General features: G+C 36.8%; 3 protein-coding genes and 1 long non-coding RNA gene across 5 annotated transcripts in view; 3 read left to right on the forward strand and 1 right to left on the reverse strand.

Annotated features, from left to right (window-relative positions):
• The window catches only part of gpc1b (glypican 1b), a gene marked incomplete in the record, with an annotated part of 153,224 nt that extends 133,480 nt beyond the window's left edge, over nt 1–19,744 (forward strand). The window contains 8 exon segments of the mRNA NM_201020.3: nt 4,737–4,902; nt 7,857–7,987; nt 9,265–9,381; nt 11,743–11,873; nt 12,068–12,243; nt 14,891–16,795; nt 16,838–16,970; nt 17,989–19,744. Of these exon segments, the coding sequence (NP_957314.2) occupies nt 4,737–4,902; nt 7,857–7,987; nt 9,265–9,381; nt 11,743–11,873; nt 12,068–12,243; nt 14,891–15,099 (930 nt within the window).
• The window catches only part of LOC147846482 (uncharacterized), a 455,407-nt gene that overhangs the window by 306,538 nt on the left and 124,629 nt on the right, over nt 1–24,240 (reverse strand). The gene's annotated exons all lie outside the window — the stretch shown is intronic.
• The window catches only part of LOC147846486 (uncharacterized), a 480,702-nt gene that overhangs the window by 5,279 nt on the left and 451,183 nt on the right, over nt 1–24,240 (forward strand). The gene's annotated exons all lie outside the window — the stretch shown is intronic.
• Nucleotides 20,273–24,240, forward strand: part of ephb1 (EPH receptor B1) — a 561,737-nt gene continuing 557,769 nt past the window's right edge. Inside the window, exons 1-2 of one of the 2 annotated variants that reach the window (XM_087241322.1) lie at nt 20,273–20,485; nt 20,611–20,784. In XM_087241322.1, coding sequence (XP_087097448.1) covers nt 20,769–20,784 — 16 coding nt within the window. In that variant the 5' untranslated portion in view covers nt 20,273–20,485; nt 20,611–20,768. The remainder of the gene's footprint in view (nt 20,486–20,610; nt 20,785–24,240) is intronic. The other variant, XM_087241321.1, reaches the window with a different exon arrangement.

The raw sequence follows: 24,240 nt of genomic DNA on the forward strand, positions 1-24,240 counted from the left end.
GGTCAGGTCAATATCAGGTCTTTTTTTAATTGTGATCCATATCTGATTCATATGTTTACACTTGCTATACAATTCATGACGTCACTCATGCGTAAAGGTGGCTACTAGCAGCTGCGCCGCAACACTAGCCACAATAGAAGAAATTGTCTTGCTTTTAGCTCTGCGAAATTTGCCAAGTTTGCCCAACTTTACAATGATTTTGAAGCAGAGGAGGAGGGAAAGGGCCGTCATCGCAGCTTGTGCCTATGGCTTATATATGGTGTCCTCCACCATTCAGAGGAATTTCTGGGTACGAGAGAGATCTCCAGTCTGGTGAGAGCAAATAGTGGCTGGCTTTAATGAGGAGCAGTGGGTCCGACATTTCAGGATGAGCACACAAACGCTCTTCATTCTACGTCATTAAACCGCGGAAGAAGTACCACATTGTTGCAAGTTTAATGACGTACAAAACGGAATGCATCATGAACTTGCGTTCTGTGAATGAACGTCGCCTCGTGGTTCCATCCCAAAGAGGGAAGAAATCACTTTTCCGAACGCTCGTGTTCAATCGGCCCAGTTGGTGTAAGTCGCTTTGGATAAAAGCTACTGCTAAATGACTAAATGTAAATGTAAATAAATCCGATCCACTCGTTTGCATGATAGTCGCATTGTCACATATCCGATTTATTTCTAGGCCTCAAATCGATCTCTGAATATTCAAATGCATGCATGTTTTTTTTTTTCATGGTTAAACGGTCATAGAACAGATTCGATTTGTGTCACATATGAGCAAAAAAACGGAATTGGGTCACATTTAACTGGCATAAATTTGTGGATTAGTGTTTTCTGGAAATGCAAACCATTTTAAAAGAATCTGTTGAATTTTAATCCACTTTAAATGATACATTAGAACAATTCATTTGCTATCATTTTATTTCATCTGCCATCAGATGAAGAGCATACAGTTACTAAAAATGGAAGGCGTTCCGCCAAAGATAATTAAATTTGTGTTTAAAGATTACAAGCAAGACGACACCAAGAAAACATACAAAACATGCAACTCACAAATCAGCAATTACCACCATTTAACCCACACCAAAAATGGTAAATTACGAAGTTACACTAGTTCTGCTGTTTTCAGCTTCATCTTGGCTAACCAAAGTGTATACTATTTGTATAAAACAATGCAAATGAAATGGCAAAAAAAAAAAAAATAATAAATAAATAACTTAAAAGTGACTTGCTAGACCAAGCTACGACTTGACTTGAAATAAGCAGTGGTTTGACTTGAGTCTGAAAAAAAATTGACTTGCATTAGACTTGAATGTTTTACTCCAGACTTTGTCACTTATTCCCACCTCTGCTTCATAGTGGAGTTTGAGTCGATTTTTATTGTAATTAGAAATGAATCAGTAAAATGATCTAAACATGTGAGATATTTACTCACTCATTCTTTCTTTCTTTCTCATTCATTCTTTCTTTCTTTATGAACACACCAGGGGCCTCATGTATCAACGCTGCGTACGCACAAAAACTTTGCGTACGCCAGGTTTCACGCTCAGAATCGCTCACGTTTGGATTTACTAACAATGAACTGAACGTGGGAATGTGCGCAGCTTCACGGTAGCTTTCTGGCAGGCGTACGCACATTTTTTGTGCGTGTCTGTTTTATTTCCATTGGCGACTCCTAGAGGCAGTTGTGTTAAATTCCTCTCTACAAAGTGACTGAGCCTTGCAATGGCAGCTGTATGAGACGGGTTCATCTAGCAGGTATATAAGGTTTCCATACCATACAGTTGAACAGCTAAACATTAAAGCACAATTTGCAGCGGTCGCCTGTTTTCCCAATGTAATCTGAGCTATCTACTGCACGCACATTGCTATAAAGACACTATCTGAAGATAAATTTGCATGCGTGAATTAGAAACATTTCCATTCAATAAATGTGCAAATAAAATATGATGCACAAACTTATTAATGATTCCTACTTGTCTTTCTCGTGATAAATAGTGGGCAAAATCTGATATGTAGCGGGAAAAAAAAGAAGAAAGAATTCATCAGACGCTGGATTCGAACCGAGTTTGTGCTCGAACGTGTCAGTACATGATCATATGCTTCTTATGAGGTGCGCCACTGAGACTACTAAGGGTACTTCAACAATTTACAGATATAAACCACACTATGTCTTTTTTAAATGCACTCAGTGCGATGTTCAGACCCAACTGTGTTAACCGTATCAGCTAAACTCTCCCACTCTATTTTTTTCTTTTGTTGTTAATTCCGGAGAACAAACTTGCAAATAACACCGCTTTTCTCCGTTCTACCTCCGAAAGCAGCACCTCCAATTCACATTCTGTTCAAAGTTTCTCTTTTTGCTTGATTTTGCCTTTGCTTTTTCGTTGGGTTTTTCCATTAGCATAGTCATTAGCATATTCATACGGGGGAGGAGGCAGGGAGGGGTTTTGCGCTCGTGCATGTTGCGCTCAGTTTCACGTTCATTCGGATGTACAAAAGAATATGCGTGAGATTCGGCGTACGCAGTGTTTCATACATCTGAATTTTTTTCTGCGTACGCACATTTACAGCTTTGTGCGTACGCAATGTTTTAGTAAGATTTCCACGCAAGTCTTCGTACATGAGGCCCCAGGGGTTCATGTATCAACGTTGCGTACGCACAAAAACTTTGCGTACGCCAGGTTTCACGCTCAGAATCGCTCACGTTTGGATTTACTAACAATGAACTGAACGTGGGAATGTGCGCAGCTTCACGGCAGCTTTTTGCCAGGCGTACGCACATTTTTTGTGCGTGTCTGTTTTATTTCCATTGGCGACTCCTAGAGGCAGTTGTGTTAAATTCCTCTCTACAAGTGTCTGAGCCTTGCAATGGCAGCTGTATGAGACGGGTTCATCTAGCAGGTAAATAAGGTTTCCATACCATACAGTTGAGCAGCTAAACATTAAAGCACAATTTGCAGTAGTCGCCTGTTTTCCCAATGTAATCTGAGCTATCTACTGCACGCACATTGCTATAAAGACACTATCTAAAGATGAATTTGCATTCGTGAATCAGAAACATTTCCATTCAATAAATCTGCAAATAAAATATGATGCACAAACTTATTGATGATTCCTACTTGTCTTTCTCGTGATAAATAGTTGGCAAAATCTGATATGTAGCGGGGGAAAAAAAGAAGAAAGAGTTCATCAGACGCTGGATTCGAACCGAGTTCAGACTCGAACGTGCTTAGGGTGCTGCAACATTTTACCGATATAAACCACACTATTTATTTTTTTTAATGCACTCAGTGCAATGTTCAGACCCAACTGTGTTAACCGCATCAGCTAAACTCTCCCACTCTATTTTTTTTCTTTTGTTGTTAATTCCGGAGAACAAACTTGCAAATAACACCGCTTTTCTCCGGTCTACCTCCGAAAGCAGCACCTCCAATTCACATTCTGTTCAAAGTTTCTCTTTTTGCTTGCTTTTGCCATTGCTTTTTCGTTGGGTTTTGCCATTAGCATAGTCATTAGCATATTCATACGGGGGAGGAGGCAGGGAGGGGTTTTGCGCTCGTGCATGTTGCGCTCAGTTTCACGTTCATTCGGATGTACAAAAGAATATGCGTGAGATTCGGCGTACGCAGTGTTTCATACATCTGAATTTTTTTCTGCGTACGCACATTTACAGCTTTGTGCGTACGCAATGTTTTAGTAAGATTTCCACGCAAGTCTTCGTACATGAGGCCCCAGGTCTGCAACTTTTCTACAGTACCATGTGGAAAATGTTCCCAATACATGCAAATTCATACAGAACTTCAGTGTGTTTGAGAACTTTTTTTCTCCATTTAGTTTTTATCCAGGTTTAATAATAGCTGATGGTCTCTTCTTTTATCCAGCTGAACACATATGACAGAACTGCAGCTCAGCATTAACTGCGCTGATGTCATCTTGGGTTACTTGTCTGTTTCGATCTGAATTTAAAAGTAGGATTTGCAATGAAATGCTAATTTATTCTCAGAGCTCATTTATGTGCAGAAGAAGGACCCACCACTAAAAGTCCACAAGTTTCTAAATGATTCCTAGCCGACAACAAAGGCATGCATGTGATATCAAGTGCTTCGTCATCCGATTGCATTACAAGCTTGGATTAAAGATTGTCCAGAGTCAGTTACTTCACACAAGGCAATGCAATATACAGTTACTGACATTCAGCTTTGTGAAATTGTGTCAAAGTTACACGCCGCCGCTGCGACTGAATGCTTCACGCAGGCTAATGCAGTTTGAACTGAAAGAAAACAGTTGGATTTACAGAAATCAAATGTCATGCTGTCTGCACCTATATTTACACCTAAACAAAACAGACTTTTTCTTTCAATATCCGTGAAATTAGATTCATTTAAACAACAAGCAAATGTCAAGTTCTACTTTCCTTCCCGAACTGCATTGCTTTTCCCTGAGGGACCCTATAAACCCCCACGCTTTGACATCAGAGGGGTGGAGGTTCCTGATAAAGAGGAATGATTGTGAAAGACGTCTCAGAGAAGCACCATGGGTATTCTTTTGCAAGAGTTGTACCAAACTGTACCATCCCACATCCTTGGACCTCTTGGGAAACTGTACTGACAAGCAATTATTTGCACAGTGCAATTATCGCATATTGTGTGTGACACAAAACAATTCACAGGGCTTTTTTTTTCTTGTTAAGTGATTCATTATGGTTAAGCTGTTCTTTAAATTGTGTTTTTTGTGTTTTGCAGGTTTCTCTGAGCACTGAATGTGTGCGCGCTGTCATGAAGCAGACGTATTGTCCTCACTGTAGTGGCGTGGCCTTGGCCAAACCCTGCTCAAACTACTGTCGAAATGTCTTAAAGGGCTGCCTCGCCAATCAAGCGGACCTGGACACTGAGTGGAGGAACCTTGCAGGTGGGCGGGACCAATAAACAACTCTATTTGCTTAAGTCTGACATCAAAAGTCACTGTTTCTGGGTACAAAAGCTCTAGCAGATTCCAAAATCAAACAACAAATTTAACAAAGCAGATTTTATAGTAGAATAACTATATATACACCAGGGGTTTCAAACTGTGGGGCTTGCCAGCACCTATTAAGGGGGACGTGAGACATTGAAGCGTGCACTTTAGTAAATTATCATGTCGATTTTTATGCGTTTACTATATGGAATAAAACGATTTATGTTAGCTCCACAGCTAACTATTAGGCACCTGTAGAGTTAATGTGTTCCAGTAAAATATATACAAATAAAATGGAAAGAGTGCTTTTTAAAACTAATGACGGTGAATAAATGAAAGTCAAACCGCTGAGCCATCTGACAAAAAAGTGCCCTTCTGAATCAAATCAGCAAGATTTGGATCTTTCACGTACTTTGAAGATACTGACTACATTTACATGGACATCAGTAACAGTTATTTGCCTTAATCTGAATAAGACAATAATATAATTACTTGAAGTGCTTTTTAAATGTTGCATCACCCGGCTATTCACGTTTCCTGAGAGTCTCATGTAATTTTGGGTGTTTTATCTTCAATTTCTCGTCTTTAACTGCAGTTCGGTAGTTTAACATTCACTCATGAACATTTTATTCATGGCCATGACAAAGTCATTGACAAACCGTAGAGTGTTGTTTTCATTGATACTGCATGTTGAATGTGCGGTCCTTTACTAACAGTAAATTAGTTCTGGTATTTATACCACTTATATTTTTTCTTCTGGAGAGAGCCTTTTATTTTGGCTAGAATAAAAGACATCAATTAAAAAAAAAATATTAAAGGTGCAGTAGGTGAACTGCCAAAATGCTGATCGGATAGTATATTAGCTTTGGACGGCAGGGAGGGACTGTGTTTCAAAGCCATGCCTCTTAAAATCACATAGAACACTGTGCATAGAACCCATTCATAACACTACATCAGCTCTGTGTGACTAATATAGTTTTAAAACATAACATTACCTCTCTAACAGAAATACTTCAGCCATGATGTGGTGTCGTCCTTCCTCTAGTGTGCAAAAGTAACTCCAATACTGATTCAGGAGTTTCAATTTAGCATTTGATTTTGCCGCAACTGTGGCGGTCTCGCATACATGTCTCGCTAATCTAGGCTAATGGCGGATATGCGTGAACAGAGATGCGCAAAACTGACAGTTGGAGTTACTTATTGGAATTATGAGAGATGTTGGCCCGACTCTATTAAATTGGATGAACATTTTTTAGTTTTATGCCTTACCCAGAATATTAAAATACATATAAATACATTTAGATCATTTACTTTAATCATTACTATTGGACTGTGATGAGACTTTCAACCAGCACAACTAAAAATGTTTCTGAAGACAATCACCTACTGCAGCTTTAAGATCAATATTATTAGCCCCCTTAGGGGTTGATTACACCGAACGCGCTTTTACGCAAGGTGCACTGCAATGCCTTTTTGTTGACAAAAAAAAAAAGTGCGGTGCACTTTTTGTTTCGCTAGGCAACGACTGAATCAGCTGCGTACTGTGCGCAAGTGTTGCTGTTGATATTGTTTAGTTTTAATATTTAATAATAATAGAAGTTTCCATAATCATCTTGACAACACAAACACTGCTATCACCTCAACAGAAATCCCGCTTCTGTTTTCATTTCATTGGAGAATGAAAAAGATGTGGGTGACAGCAACTTTTTTCAACTGCTAGTGCAAAGCGTGCAATGGCAAAAACGCGAAGTGCAGCAGGTGTGCAAAAACGCTCGCGGCCTTCAGTAAATGATTCAAAAAAGGTGCCTCTCTACGCAAAATGCATGTTCAGTGTGATTGGTGGAATCTTCTTTTGTTAAACAGAAATTGGTGAAAAAATATACAGGAGGGCTCATAATTCTGACTTAAACTGTATTTTTTAAAGGTATAATCAACGTATTGCTGTGCATTAGAGGATTTTTAATGCAAAATATATTTAAAACAAACAGCAATCCATTGATTATCCTGTATATTCCATTGTCATTTGCAGCACAATATTTTGACTCAATTTTTGTCAGTTATGACATCTTAGATCTCCTATTCCCCACACTGAATCAGTCACAGGCAGACAGAGACAACACAGAGAGGTTTTCTGTGCTGATATCTTTACACAGTAGTTTACTGTTAAGTGCGGACTCTCTTATTCTTTTATATTAAGAGTGAGTTTAAGAACTAAATCTTTATTATTAGAGTTAAGGTGTGAACATACTTTAAAGAACAAATCAAAATTAACCATATTAATTTTTTAGCTCACATTGCTAGTTTTGTGGTGAGCAATTTTTACTGTGCATGTCATTTAGAAAAAAATATATATATGTTTGCCCTTGTAATCAAAAATTCAAATTTGAAAATGCACTTCCTGTTTGTTTTCAGTTCAGTTCTCAGGTTACATACCTGTATGTCTAAGGTATTAAGCGTGGCTAACATACTTAACCACGCCCCTCCAACTGTCAGTTTTGACAACAACCACAAATGGTGAGAAGGAGATGTCTGTTAGGCTGTGATAACTCTCCCCAAACCCTTTTCTTGATCTTTCAGAATGAAATGCCTACATTACTGCATTCAATCAGTTCACAGTAGAAAAAACAAGCCACACCCACTGTTTTCTCAGTTAATATTTCATTTCTCTAGGAACTGTCACAATATAAAAAAATAATAATAATAATTAAACAGTCGCAGCTTCCGGTTTAAGTAGTACTTAGTCCGGTACTTAAGCAGTAAACATTCCATTCACTTTTTAACAGTAACGGCACAAAAAAAAAAAAAGAGTAGGCAGTAGACACTGGTGACAAACAAGGTCATACACAATAAGCTGAAAGTTCTCTGACAGCATGTCCAGATGAAATGAAGACTTGAATGTTTGTGTGCAGATGCTATGCTGGAGGTAGTCGACAAACTGAGTCGGCCTTATAGTGTGGACTCAGTGGTTCTTTCCCTGCCAAAGCGCATCGCTGAAGCTATTCTCTATATGCAAGACAACCAAGACATGTTTATCAATAAGGTCAGTGAACAGAATTAAAGATGCTATATGTAAGTTGTTGACTCTTCTAAAGCATGCAAATACCATTTTTTTATTTATTTAAGAAACATGCTGAATGAACATATCTATCTGGAAAACAATGCTACAGTTATTCTGCTTTTAAAATGCGCATGTTGGAACGTCTGTCTTTGTTTTATTCCCTTTAACCCGCCCAGTGCCAGTATAGTCAATAATATTTTAGCACCCTGGGTTGTCTCATGAAGGCTCTCAAAGCATGCGTCCATTACCAAAAGACAACCTCTGGTGGACAGAAGCAGACTCTGAAATGAGACGCAGATTCAGAGTTCCACATGAATATTAATTAACAGTTAATATAAATATTACAAACGTAAGTATTAGGTGAGCAGGTTACATTGTAACATCTTGTCTTAACAACATGCAATGTGACAAGATTTGCAGTGATAAGCAATCATAATGGTCATATATATATATATATATATATATATATATATATATATATATATATATATATATATATATATATATATATATATATATATATATATATATATATACAGCCATTCAAAGGCACAGAAAAGTGCACTTACTGCACTCTAACAAAATTTTAGTTTACAATTGTAGTCTGTAGTTTATTGTAGTCTAATTTATGCATATGAAACCTCTTTAACATTATCAAATGTAGATGCTGAATCACTGATATGTGTTGGCTTGCACTCAGCCACAGTTCTTAAGTTCAATTTCAAATGGTTTACTTTATTTTAAGGTCTGCTTGAAATGCTGCTGCTCTTTTTTTGTAGTATGGCAATAAATGTCACATAAAAATAACATTCAAACTAACATTATTAACATAAAACACTGAATAAAGCACATGAGTTGTACCTGAGGTGATCATTGTTTATCCTGTTGTCTAGCTGCCAGAGATAGAAGCCGTTTCTAAAATAGAAATTTCAGGTGTTGGTTAGAACAAAAACTCATTTTGATGTGATAAAAGTAAATTCTTTGTATCGCGTGTTGTTATTTTTAGTTAGGACACGATGTAGGCTTGATAATGAGGCACGCTCCTGCTAGTGTCGTCAATCTGGCAATCTGGGCTTGCGTGAGAGGAGAGGCGAGAGGCTGAGTAAAAATGTTTTCAACCAGGAGTGCAATATCTAGTTCAACCACTGGGTGTCAAACTTATATACTGCACCTTTATATTAAAAAATAAATTAATTAATTTAATTAGAGCTAATCAGAACCATGTGCTAATACTCACTTCATGATTTCTTGTTCTTTAGGTGTTTCTTGAGTGTGGTACTCCTGCTCCGAGCTCCAACATTCAGGAGCAGATCAAGCGAGGAAGAAACACAGCAGAAGAAGTCAGCAGCACCCCAGGAGCCCAGCTGGAGAGACTGGTAAGCGCGTCTGTGGGGTGTAAAATAAAACTTTTACATTGGACATCAAGTGGCACATACAGATTCATGAAAGCAACTAAAAGTGCAATATTATGAATGTCAGTTGGTGATGCTACAGTCTAAAGAAACACTATATAATGGACACACATGTAGTCCACCATTGTTATTTGGTTTATTAGGACTCACACATGCCTATAGACTGAACACATTATGACATAACCATTTTTACAAATTCAAAGATTTGTAGTTGACACAAATGAAAACAGTATTGATTTAAACATAAACTTTTCTTAAATGCCTATTGTAGGATGGATAGATCATTTAAACATAAGTTGCTCGAAATGGTGTTAATCACGAAAAAAGAAAAAGGCCAAGCAGTAATAAAATTGGGCTGAGCAATAATAATAATAATAAAAAAGCTTAAAAAAAATATTGGCTGGTTGAAAATAAATTTTAAATTACCAGAGCTGCTTAGTCCCTAAAGATTAGAATTTTAGTTTAAGACTGTTTGTCAATATGTGTGCAAATGTGCTCTTAGAATCGAGAAGCAGTACGATTTTAACTGTTCGTGCTATCAAAAGAAAGCAGGTGAATACTGAATGAGAGGATGATCAGGTGTACCGTGAGATACAGGCGATCCTCGCTGACTGATGTTGTCAGCAATGCACAGCTGATGTGATGCACATGAGTGCTGAAAGCTCCTGTTTCCTTGTGCAAAACAACCGTGCCTGGAAACACAACTGGTGCGTTCCTTTCTCTTTGAAAGACTGGAAAAAAGTGGTGCTTGTGCACGCACAGTCCTGTTGCTTTTAAGAGCTCGTTTTGTTTTGGTTTTCTGTGTGCCGCTTTCGCTTTTACCATTCTTTATACAGATAATTTTTTGGGCCTAACTGTTTGAAAGTGATCATCACCTGCTTTCTTTCGCTTGCAGTTATTTTTGTTAATATGATGTGATTATCATCCTTTACAATAAAATTGCTTTAATAGGAGATTAACTCTCCATTTATCTATTGTTAACTCATGATCTCTGAGCTTTAGCCTGAACAATTTACTGTTTATAGTTTTAGATAAGTGAAAATTATTTTTATAAGAATATTTTTTGTTGAATAAAAAATGTATACAACTATATTTAGCTTGTTTTGACACATTATTTAATTTTGAACATTAAAATATTAAACATTATATACAAAAAAACATTACAAATATTAAACATAAAATATTTAACATTATTTATTTGTGGCGAGGAAATAATTAGTTTGGTCTGGCCAGAGAAAAAATAGAGGCCTAAAAAGTCATGTGAAAAAATAGTTAAAATTTGTAATTTTTAGCATGCCAAAGTCAAATTCATGCATATAAAATATGTTCCCGACAACCAAGGTGAAAGGCTACTAACGTTGGAAAACTACTGGACACAGTGGCTGGGGATCAACAAAGTTAATGTCAAGCCCTCACATTGGTCGTTCCAAAGTGGAATACACAATGGCATGTTTGGAATAATTTTCAATATCATGACTGGTCATACATGACTAGTCCATCAAGCTTTGAAAACACATTTAATGCAACACAAATCTAGTTCATAGGGTTGTCCATGGTTTTAAACGTTTCAGTTTTCATAAAAAAAAAATTATAATAATAAAATCTCATTAAATCTTTTTGTCAAGTCTATTATGGTAAACATTTATTTGGTATAGCAAAAATGGTAAATGAATTGTTGTGACGACAAAGCTGATGTTTACTCTAGTCTTCTTCAGGGTCTCACCAAAAAATAAATAAATAAATAATAATTCAGTTTAAAAATAATTGAGTCAAACTTTGAAATAAAAATAAAATATTGTCTAAAACAGGCATGTAATAGATTGTATGAAAGTTTTATGGGTAACACTTTATTTTTATAGTCCCTATTGCACATTTTGTTGACTAAACTACTTGCTAATGCCAATTACTTCTCATTTGATCTTTGTATCTGCTGATACTGAACTTTCCAAGAACGTCACTCTAAACTAACCCAAACCCCATCCTAACAGTCAACTTATAATCTATTAAGAATTAATTGACATGTAGATGCAATGTAACTTAAATTCAACAAAATGTGTGAAAGGGGCGACCAAAATAAAGTAATACAGTGTTATGTCCTCGATTAAGATGCTTTAAAATGTGTTTCAAATATGACATACAGTATGATTTATTACCATAAGCTGCATAGGCTCAGTAATATGAAAAATGATTAATGTTACCATATGCTGAGTATGGACATTTTCTAAGCGCATAAACAACAGCAGCAGTGTTATTTATTTGATTATTTGTAATCATACATATTTTTCCGTTGCCTGGATTTCTGAAATCACATTTTCCTACCCACAGTTATCCGACGTGTCAAGAATGCTGAGGGATATGATGCAGTACTGGGTTCATTTGCCCAGGAAACTGTGTGTGGATCGTGAGTCTGGGCCAGGTGAATCAGACAGATGCTGGAACGGAATGAGTGTGGGCAGGTAAATGCACATAAACGGCTCACTCATTGTGTTTTCAAGTAGTGCTTTTATGCTTTTTACTTTAGTGTAAGTAATGTAGCTGTTTCTAAACTTCCACTAATCAATGACAAAATGCCTACCTTTATTTGTCCATTTCTGATGTTGCCTTGCAAATGGCTCCCGTTTGTCTCTCTTATCATGTTGTGTTCCATCAGGTATCTTCCAGAAGTGATGGGAGACGGTCTGGCCAGTCAGATCAATAATCCTGAGGTGGAGATCGACATCACCAAACCAGACATGGCAGTGCGCAAACAGATCATGCAGCTTAAGATAATGATCAACCGACTGAAGTATGCTGTCAATGGAAATGATGTGGACTTCCAGGATACCAGTAAGTATACGCATACACAAGTGTACTATTACTAGAGCTGTGGCCAAAAATCGTTCAAGAAATTGATTCAGAGATGTTTAAAATACATCACTATTCTTTGTTGAATGGATTCTGTGCTTGGTTTTTAACGGCATAAGAGGCTGTTGACAGAATGTTTTTCCTTTCCAAAACGCTACTTTTCTATAGTTTTTTAATGTAAACGTGCTTGATGGATGTGTTTGAGTCTGTTACACGCACATCTCATCGCATCTTTCAAAGTGAGCAGCACATTTTTTAGACGCTGTGTCAAGTTGAAACAACTTTCACATGCAGCACAGCTCATCCCTTTCAGTTCCATAGCAACGGGCCAATCGGAAGAACTTGGAGGAGCAAACAGAAGTTTCTGTTTAGTCGCTCTGTGGTTGTGTCTGGATACCCTCATGCTTTATGCTGTGCTTTTTTCAAACCATTCCCAACCATTGCCCTTTCGTGATTTTAGAAACAAAAACGCATTTGGCATGAATGAGCCCAAGAGTGAACTAGGCTAGTTTTTAACTGCACAATGAATTGCTCACAAGGAAGAGTGCTTGTCCATTCATAAGTCATGTAAGTTGGTTTATGTCACAAGATTAATGTAAACACAGCTCACTGTCAATATGTTGCAATTTGCTTAAACCTTTCCTAAATTTATTAATGAATATTTTACCTTCAAGTGGTATTTGTAAGGAATTAGCTGCGAGTAAGTCGGTTTTTAAAAAATACAGCAACCATATATTGTTAAAAACTAAGCCAAAGCTTTTTGATGGTAAGCTTGAAATCATTAGCCTAAAAAGTATAACAGCTAATGCTGCCTCTATAGCAGTATGCAGGAAATTAAAAACTGACATATGATTGGCTAAGACATGCTTGATGTGAACAAGTTAACATTATAGGTTTGTGTTAAGTATTACAGGAATTTTAATATCCCCTATAGTAAGAAAATTTCTGAATCTTTTAAGCTCAGAATATATTCAAAGGAGAAAAGTGCTGGATTTTGATAATCTCAGAATCGATTTCTCAAACTGTTTTTTTTACATAGATCTCACTATTACCTACGGTAGAGTGAACATACGTCTTCTTTTTCCCAGACATGTCCTTTTTTGGGGGCTTAAAACAATGCATCAACACGTATAATTCTATGCGTTTTAGCAAAGTTTAAGGTTCATAATATTCTCTTTAAGCCTGATTTATACTTCTATATCTTTACGGAAAAAAAAGGATTAAAATGATTAAAAAAAATACTATTTTCTATAAAACCGCTGCCTCCTTATCTTATATTATTGATTATATGCATATTTATATTTGTTATCATAAAAACAAGTTTAGATTTGTCCACCTGTCGGTTTTTGGAGACGCGTCAATATATGGGGCATAAAAATAGGACGTGTGTTTGTTTATAACTCAAATTTTTGACCACACTTTGTTATTATTGTTCATTTATTCGTTTGCTGAAAATTAGAACTGAAATTAGAAATAGTTTTAAAACAAATCTTTGTGCTTAACAAACAAAATTAAATATGTACGCTAATGAATGTCTTCAGTGGAGTGCGTACAACATGCTTCCTTATCCACGAAAGTAAAGGAGTAAAGTAAAGAGTTAAAGTAAAGAGAAAGTATAGACGCCGAATGGAAGAGGCTTGTTCTTTATCCTCGCTGCAGATGGTCTGTTTAACTGTTTTCTAGCTAGAAGCATTCAGTTTTTCCACTAAAAAAGTCCGCCATGTAAATAGCAAATGCGCCATGGCATGACCCAACTGACTCTTAAAGGGAAGAGGAGATGAGACTGATTGGTTTAATGCAATATTATGCTCAAAACACACTCAAAAGTCATCAAGAGAATAAGCACAACCCTGTTAGACCATGCGCTGCAGCGCAAACCTTATTTTTACATCCTTAAAATAGCAAATTCGGACACGTCCTTAATGTTTTACACTATGCACTTTAGACTTTGCACCTAGAATGTTAAAATAGATCCCTTTATGTCCTTTTTGACATCAGTCGAGTGATGACTTAAATCAGCGGTTCTCAAATAATCCTTGTGGCCCCTAGCTGTATTGCATATTTTGTATTTTGTGAAGTGGACATCACATGGTATTATGCTATGATTCCAGTTTGAAAATGTGTTCAATTCAAAGGGTAACGTGCAACATGTGATTTCCAATTTAATCACTTGATAACAACCCTTCTCTGCTATTGATAATAATAAAAAATGCTACAAACAGTTGTGTAGCACAAAACTTTTTTTTTGTTCTTTTTTGATTGAAGTAAACTTCAAATTAAGCCGATTTCCCATGTGCAGGGGGTGGAGAGCTCAAAACTCTTTGAAGGATCTTAACACAGGTCCCTCTTAGAGCTTTCATTTAATCAGCTGGTTATCTAAATCAGCTGTTTTAAATAAAAGAGTCATGCAAAGTAAGCAGTGCAGGGGGCTGCAAGAACCAGAATTGAACCCACATAATGAACTGATTCATCACAACGAATCAGATTCAAAACGTAAGTCTGCAAAAATGCAGTAAACAAAAAACATCAGCTAGTTACTCTCCAGCCTGGGAATGTACCTTCATCATTGCTGTGGAACGTTCCTGGACACTTCAGCTCATCAGTCTTTTTGTTGTGTTCTCGTCTTCAGGTGATGACATCAGCGGTTCAGGAAGTGGAATGTGTCTCGACGATCAGTGTTCTCGCGGCCCACGTTTAATGTCCCCGAACACAGACAAGCCCAAAGTGTACGCCTCTCCGTCAGAGAACAAGAAGGTGGTGAACGGAAGAAGCAGTCAGAACCTTCCCTGCATCAGCCTCTACCTTCTCTCATTGGTCACAGTCTTGCTTAGGCGATAATTGACAGGCATTTGCACCAACAGGGACTGAGCACAGGACTGGGTTGGATTGTGGAGGGGCGGGGTTTAGTCACATTGCCAAAACAAATGCAAACATCAACGGAAAACAACGAATGCATCACTTTTTTTTTGTTGTTGTTTTGAATAAGAACACCATGGAATATTCTTAGAGCTGTGTACTTTTTGTCTCTTATTTGATATATGACACCCCTAGAGCTGGTCTTTTGCTTGTCTTCATGTCTGTGGTAAAAAAGGTCTCTGAGAATGCTCTGTAACAATAGCTAAAAAAGAACAAACAAAAAAATCCACCCCAACAAACAAAAAAAACTTTTTATTTTCTCATTCAGAAATCCTTTTAGATTATATTTATTTATTAATTAACACCCATGAACATAGCAGACATCTCAAGCCCCTAAAACTTGAGAGCACAAGTCAACAAACCATCTGAAAGAATCATGTACTCTTTGTTTTTAAGCTTTTCTAATCATTATCTTGTTTTGTGAAAACCCGCTGTCTCTCATTTATTGTACTAGTTTCCGCACGCTGCTTTGCAAATGGGTTTCAGGGGCCATTTTTAAGAAAAAGAAACACAACATATATTTACTCTGGATGTAAATAAACGTGTACTAACCACAGTCACATTTTCAGTATATCCTTGAGGACCCTCAACAGCACTAGAGCAATATTTGGGATGAAACTGTAACGCACCAGCAACGAGAAAGAGACGGGCACATATTTTAAAAAACAATGTGCTCTAATCCGTGGGACAGATACATAATGACCTTCATCTCAGAAAGGGATTTTACACATGGGAAAAGACAAGCCAGAGAATGCAAGACTCGAAACCAGAGGGATGCAGAGGGGTTTCTGGACATTGTTAATTTGATATTGATTCAAACCTCATAGGGATGTGTGTGTTATGTGTGAGTGTACTCCAGGAAAAAAAAAGAAGTGTTGCTTTGTAAGAACTCGGTATACGAACATACACGTGTACTCAATACACGTCAGATCAGATTAGATCAGCGAGTCACAGATGTGTTTCTCAAATGTTTCCCAGCCCCACACCCTGCCCTTCATTAGGGGACAAGTTGGATTGTTTATGGTGCCCCCACAATGTTGATGTGAAAAGTGGTGTTGCACAATATTACGCAAGTGTTTGCGTAACATTTTACCAGCGTTGATGTGAAAAACAGTCGCAGAATTCTGAGCAAACTGTTTTACCAACGTTGCAAATGTTTGTCTAACGTTGGAACCAAAACGTGTTGACACTGAGAACAATTTTTTTTATCAAACATTTGTGTAATATTTGTACCAGCATTGAGAACGAATAAGTGTTATGCAAATTTTACCTTTGAAAGTCTGGGTAGCGAGCAGGAATTTTTTCTGTGCAAGTATGTAAATGCAAATAACACGTGAGCATGCATACTAATTAGCTTTTTTTCGTTAATGTAGCAATAGCACATCTTCTAATGTTTGTTACCAATATGTTTATAGCTGCCTGAACAACATGTTGACAACTTGAACTAGCTTGCTTGGCTAAATTCACTTTAAATTGTTATACTCACTACAAAATGTAACATAAAACGGTAGTCATGTGACGTTGTGCACCACGACTCCAAAGCCTGCATCAAAAAATGATATATCTCGCAGTGAAGCAGTGTACCGAAGCTTGATTCGTTTTGCCATAATCACGTGATAAGTGACGTCCAATGCTTCATTTTCGACTATACACATGTGACTGCTTCGAATTTTGATTCAAAAGTTTAAACACCATCGTGGTTAAGTAAAGTTTATAGAGCAAGACTAGGCGTCGATTACATACTACTGTTTCAAAGCACTGCACCATTCCCACGCATCAGTAATTCAACTAAAATTGAATTATGAGACCAGCAAACTAAGGGTGTCACGATCCTCCAAATCCTCGACTCGATTACATTTTCGATTCTAAAGTCACGATTCGATTCGATTATGAATAATTAATTAATTAATAACGAATTAATTATTTGTAGCCTACCGTTGAAACTACCTGACTTGCATGGTCTTTGTTTGACCCATAAACAAATCATACAGTAAATGAATAAAGGTAAGTTACACACATAATTACCACCTGTCAACCACTTTTTTCTGCGGGACTCGTGAATAGGCAGTGATCTGTGTCATTATAATGGCGTTGGTAAAAAAGGTGCACAACCAACAGGAACCAGACAACAGTATCTGAGGTGTTCGCTAAAATGACTAAGTACTTGTGTGAAAGTAAACGATGGAAGCAGTCTACTGATCCGCTGACTGCCTTGACCCGCTGTCTCGAGCGCATGACAATGTGTGTGCATCTGTGTCTGTGTGTGAATGAGTGTGTGTGGTCACGTGATGTGCGTTTTCAGCGGTAAAGAGGAAGGAGGGCTGCTCAGAAATTCTACACGCCAGTGTGGATGTGGATCGTTGTCGTTCTAAAATGCCATTTAAAAACAAAGACATATTAGTGTAAACAGGGCCTGAGTGTGTATTTTTCGCGAGCGGATTTGCAATGGGTGCGGGGCGGAGGATCGCGATGCGCCCATCGTCTATCATCCCAACTGTAATACGTACATAGCAGAGCTTGTAAACTGTGTTTTTTTTTTTGTCGACAACACGAACGTTGTCAACATAACTAACTGAAAATCCAAAATACTTCCACAACGGCGACTTCATTGGAAGAGGAGAGGGTTTAAGTTCTGTCGACGGGTCTCCTGCGTCTGCAGTTTAACAAGCACTTCAACAAGCATGTTTTTTTCCCGCTTGGCAAGCCAAGCTGATGTGACATGGGGGCGTGGCTGCATCGACGATTCTATTTTTTGATTCGATAATCGAAGTTGAGCATAAATTTCGATCGATTTCGATTAAAAATCAAAATCGTGACACCCCTACAGCAAACAGCGTAGCTTTCAGTTATGATGAACACAGTTTCCATAATTATACTTTTTTTTTATAGATAAAGGTCTGTGGCTGTGCATATAATGACTTTATCTTGCTGGAGTTTATAGCCGTTTCACTTTCCTTAGGACGCATTAATGCCGCAGTCCGCTCCGTAAACTATCAGAGACATTCATAAATATTCCTAGCAAATCTAATAAATGTTGGAGACATACTCGGTACAAAAACGCACTAAATAGCACTTCAGCCGCGTTTATTTGAGGGCGCAAGAGAATTTGCACATGAGCAGCGTATATTTGAGGGCGCGCAAGAAGTTTTGTGCACGAACAAAGAAAATTGGCGCTTAAGCAGAGATTGACATGCTCGTAGGCTATTACATGAATGCGATCTCGACTTAATACTGCACCCACGACATTTGTCAATGAAATAACGCCACATGTAGTTGGTAGATCTGTGTAAAATGCCCAACAGTCTGCCGCCACAGCTGGAAAACACTGATATAGTAAAAACCGTTTGAACCATACTAAAGTGAATTAGTGTACTATTATTTACAACTATTTTGACTATTTTAGCTGGTGAGTGCAAAAGCCTAAATCTGATCTTTTAGAGTATTTTAGAGGGTGGGTGTTTGACCGGTTTGAATACGATTAAAGTAAATGCTTTTGAATACCTTAAATTTTACTACAGTAATCGGTGGTGTAATGAGACACACCTTATATGTAAAATACTACAGCAATTGGTTTATATTACTATTATATTGCTACGAGTTGGTCAGTTGTGAAACACTGTGCTTTCCCACACTTTAACCAGCAGAAGTCATCATCAAGCTCTGATTTGGAAAGCTTCAAGTAACAAACCTATTTACGATACAGTTGAACTGAATGGTTCATGCTTCACAAAGCTTCGTTTCACCATCGCTAATAAAACATGAGCATCACTCAGAAGTATTTGCATTCTTGCACTTGCATTGATTTTCAGACTCTAAAAGAGCGTGACGCATTTTGACCAAACCGAACATTTAATTTTTGGTTTATTATTATTATTTTTTTTTATTGTTGCAGGAAATTATGTAACTGCCCTGGATGATGATTAAGGTTGTCATTGGCTCTGCAGAGAAAGTGCTGCAGTTTTGTCACTAAGAAGTGGCGAGTAGATCATTAGATGGAGAACAAAAGTCCCTCCCTTACGATTTCGAAATGCTGCACTTTGCATGACGCACGCAGCCACATCCGCATGACTACATCACATGATCAGGGATCGATAACAGAGAAATATCCCACAGGCAATGCTATGGATTGTTTTGTTGATTGACTGCATCAAATGTGGTGAAGAAAAGGACCCGTGGCACAATTTACTAACTACATGTTTAGAGTGATCTGACCTGAAATCAGTCTTGACTGTCTTTAGCACGTTTGTTAAATCATTGACAGTTAGATTTCGGTCAGGAAAACAGTCCCACTTCTAGGTGCAATGACGTTATGGTGGCATTGCCACTCACTCCTTACTGATGAATGTGGCTCATATTGTCAAAACTGGGATATGATGAAAAAAAAAAAAAGAGAATAAAATCTGGTAAATACTTTATTTTTGTTGGTTTTTAAATAAACAATAATGGGGAGTTTGTGTTTAGGGATGAGAAAATTAGCTGTCTGTTGTTGTTGTATGTTCTTTAAAATGAAAGAGAAAACCCTTGTGTCAATTATATAGATCAAAAGATTTTGAAAATGTGTCTTGTTTCCTTGATTCACACCTTCTCACACATAATACATATGACAATACCCAAGTGCTTTGTAGCTCTATGTAAAATATATTTTCTCTAGTAAGCCTTATTTTGAGTTGAAAAAATAAAATAATTTGACCCAGTTTTCTATTGTATATTTACATATTTTGCTCATTGTAGAATTCTCTAGAGCTTAATATCGTTACACTGTGTCAAGTGTAAACAATCCCACATGATATATCTGAAACTCAACATTTTACATATACTCTCTGTTATATCTGATACTGTAGTATGATAATGTTAAGGTCATTGCATGCATTTCTAAAGTTGACAACGAGAACTTGGAGGAAAGTTGTACTTTTTTGTGGACAAAACAGAAAAGTGCTATATATACCAATGTTTGCACAAACTGTGTCTTATAAAATGCTCTCTATATTAAAAGTGTCGCCTCCTCGTTAGCTATCACCTGCCATCAATCTAATTCTACAACAGCACTAACCACATTACGTAACTTACATGTGACGTACTTTTTTTTGCTAACGTTAGTCCAATTGCAAATGAATCGTGTAAACGCAGCTTGTGACTGACTACTGACTTCTGAGATTAACATCAAACATCAGTCCTTCATTAAAGAACAGGTTAGTTTTCTTTACTTCACCTTCCGTTTCTGTGTGGTCTTCAGACGCGTAAATGTGAGATCACATCACGCAGATGTGAGGATTCTTGCTCAAACTTAGGCCTGCAGTAGTGTAAACATGTAAGAACGTTTATGTTTACCTAATTATCACATTTCATACAATGCTACTGTATTCCTTTTTTTCAACTAATTTACCATTCAGAGTAATTGCAAGATAACGTTAGTACTTGTATTTGTTATTGCAGCGCAAACGATTCCAAAACCATCCAAAATCAGTGTGCTACATACAAAAACCGGCCTGGAGTATTGTAATTGAGTGGATCGCTGTGACAGAGAGATTCCAAACGAAGAGTAAGCGGTGCACTGTAAATCCATTTCGGGATTTCCAACTCATCTCTTGCAGATGACAAAAACCGCTAGTAAGTAGCTGTTTCATTTCAAATTAAATCTTTATTTTTAATCAGTTTGACAGCTGTCCTGGCCTTCTGTTAACAGTAACATATATTAGTTTTGTTCTACATTATTAGATAACTTTCTTTGTAAAGAGCCCACAATATGACTGCAATATGAGGTAAACTTAGCCTATATTAAATGTACATCTATCATTAATGATGCCATATGAAGCATATAGCTTACTAACAGATAAGTATAATATTAACAACCAGAAATATCATATTTGCCACAGAAGTATTGCATTTTATAAGCAAGGCTTAAACAGCCCACATATTTATGCTCAAAGTTGCAGTAGGTGATTGTTATTAATAGCATTTTTTGTTGTACTGCTTGTCTCTTTACATTCCAACAGTACTGATTAAAGTGAATGATGTAAATGTGTTTATATGTATTTTTATATTCTGGGTAAGGCATAAGACATAAAAAAAGTTAATCCAATTGAAATTTGTCGGACCGGCAATTTCCATAATTCTGAAAAGTAGCCCAAACTGTCTGTCAGCAGCTGTAGATTTGTACATCTGCTCAGCCATTCACATGCGCAGGAGAGAGAGAGTGTGACAGCGGTAAAAACAAATGCTGAATCAAAACTTTTTAAATTCCTGAATCAGAAGCAGCTTTTCCACTATCGTGCTGAATCGTTCTTTAAGCAGAACCATTCCGTTCAGTGCCAAACCGGGGCAGACAGCATGGATACGGTTTAATTTTCCACTGTCGTGCTGCAAAAAATCTCTTTGAAACATTACATAAATAGCCTCACTAATTGCCTAGGCCACGCAATGTAAACTGCACTCTTTGTTCAATTAAATTTAAATAATAGTCAAAACTAGTTTTTTCATGTTTATTAAAGAAATAATATATTTCAAATCTCTACATAACAGACAATTAAACAATGTAAGGCAACAATAATAGTGCATTTGTATCATAGTGACAGAAATATATTTTTGGACAGGCCTTGTCAAAAGTGAGCACCCACTTTCACTAATAAAAAATGTAGCACTTAAATTATTTAATTTTTAACAATCAAATAAAATACACAGCGGTTTTATATCTAAAGTTGATAATGATATAAAATATACTACATTTTGATGGTAAAGTATACACTTTTAAGCAATGGCTGTCATTTGTTTCAGTATTCAAACATTAAATAACAAATGCAGCAAGTGAAATAAAAATTAATATGAAACAACATTTATATATAGCAGGATTTAAAGCATATAAAGGACTATTATAGCAAAATGCTATTCTTTTATCCTTGAAATTTTTATTGTTTTATTTTTGTTATTTGAATTATTTTTTGTATTTTAATTAAGTAACAACCTATAGACAAATTCTTGCTTGACGTTTTAGAAAATATTTGCTTAGCTATCCAGTGTATAGTAAAGATCCCCGAGAACAAAAAAAACAAAAACATGTTACATGCCCCCATAAATGTCAAACTTATGTATAACTCAATCATATAATGGCCTATAGCTGAACTAATAAAAATTGCTAATTTTATAAAACATTTGTCAAAACGTTTTGATATTTTTCTAGTAAACACAGTACAGGCATTTAAGAATCCATATTTATTTAATTTATTTATTAATTTGACTTGTTTATTAGTACATATATAGGCTACAATATAAATCATACAACAGTACTTTGGACCGACAGTGCCACTCCATAAAGCTTTCAAGCAAAGTCCAAAAAAATTTTAAGAAAGAGTATTGACTTTCTAGCGTAGACTTTTGGACGGGCGACATTACAGCATGCCGCAATCGTCCTTCAGGTGGTCTCGCTAGTATTAAATTAACAAGCCGTCTGGGCTTTGAATTAAAAAGTTAAATTATTTCCTTGTTAAAAGTGTCTGCAAGTTCGTGTTCCTTGGATATTGGGATGTTGTTATGGTCATCGATGATGTTAAGTGTGTCTTTATTGCTTTATTCGATGCGCAGCAGGAAAATAAGTCGTTAAGCAACACATATCATTGGTAAAGTTCTCTCCCATATCTCAGCAGTAATGAAGTAAAGGTCTCATCGCCTAGAATGTCAATCAAATTAATCAAATTCTAGTCACGAATAAAACAATAGGCTTGTTTATTATTTCTAAGATTTTAGATGATGGGTTATTATATCATACATGGGTAATTGTATTCAAGTCAATGAAATAATAACTTTAATAAATAAAATATCTTCGTAAGAATGTGATGAGTTATATACTTCTCTGCCAGAGACTGCTCTATGGTTTTAAAACCATTTTTAAACTGTATCGTTTAGACCTGGATCTTTTTTATATTAAATGTAGTGTACTTTACTTGTGGATATCTAATGACTAGCGTGCTTCTGCTGAGCCAGCTGTGGTAGCTTGGCAACAGAGCCGCGACATCAACACACGGAATCTGTCGGCATAGTTCAGTTGTCTAACCGTGCCGAGAATGGTTTGTAATCGTGCCACACCGTTCCAGGCTCAGTGGAGAAACAACCGTAACCGTACCGAAGTGTTCTTAGAACGGTTCAGCATGATAGTGGAAAAGCGGCTAATATTGGAGTCAATTTTGCATGCTGGAGGAACGATGACACCATGGCTGAAGTAATTCTGTTAGACAGATAATGTTCTGTTTTAAAAATATTATAGTCACGCAGAGCTGGTGTAGATTTTGTTGTTTTATAATTGGGTTATATGCACAGAAGTGTTGTTCAGCCAGTGAAATCATACAGCGAACGATTGATGTGACTATTTTTATAAGGGACCTTTTACAGCGTTGATAAATTAGATATTTGGTTTAGATTAACAACAAAACACAAGTAAATAGCGATTTTCCACGTAGCCTGCTTTACTGAGGTTTTATTGTTGGTTTATATTCACATTGGTTCATTTTTGGACAATGGCAACCTGTGCAGGCTCCCTATATTGTTTACCTTGCTACTTTGAATATTTTGTCTGAAATAGCATGTTAGTATGGCTTAGTAATAAGTATATTTCCTGCACCCCGCGGGCCAAGCACTTAGCATACAGTAGTAGCTTTAGGACAAAGTGTGTGAGGAAGTGAAACCAGCAATCCTTGCATGCGTGAAATATTACACATTAGGCCTATGACAAGTTTTGCTAACTACACAACTGAAAACGCGCTAGATATAATACAGTGTTTTTTTTGTTCTGAATTGTAGTATTGTTAAGTAGACCAATTACCATGTTTTTAAACATTCAGGATGCGCACGCAGGGAGGTTGCAGAAAAAAAACGGGAGCGCTAGCATTTACAGCGAGGGAATGACATCCGATGCAGTACAGAGTTTGTTGTTGTCTTAGAAATAAAATATATTGATTACACATTATATATATTATTTACATAATGCTTTCAGCATATTATAACAGCTCGTCACCCAGTGATAAGCACAGTGATTCGGCAAAATTAACGTTAAAGTGAGCGGCGTTCGTCCAAAAG

This window comes from Danio rerio, chromosome 2 (genome assembly GCF_052040795.2).
Source record: "Danio rerio strain M-AB ecotype USA chromosome 2, GRCz13ab, whole genome shotgun sequence".
In the NCBI taxonomy this organism is placed as follows: domain Eukaryota; kingdom Metazoa; phylum Chordata; class Actinopteri; order Cypriniformes; family Danionidae; genus Danio; species Danio rerio.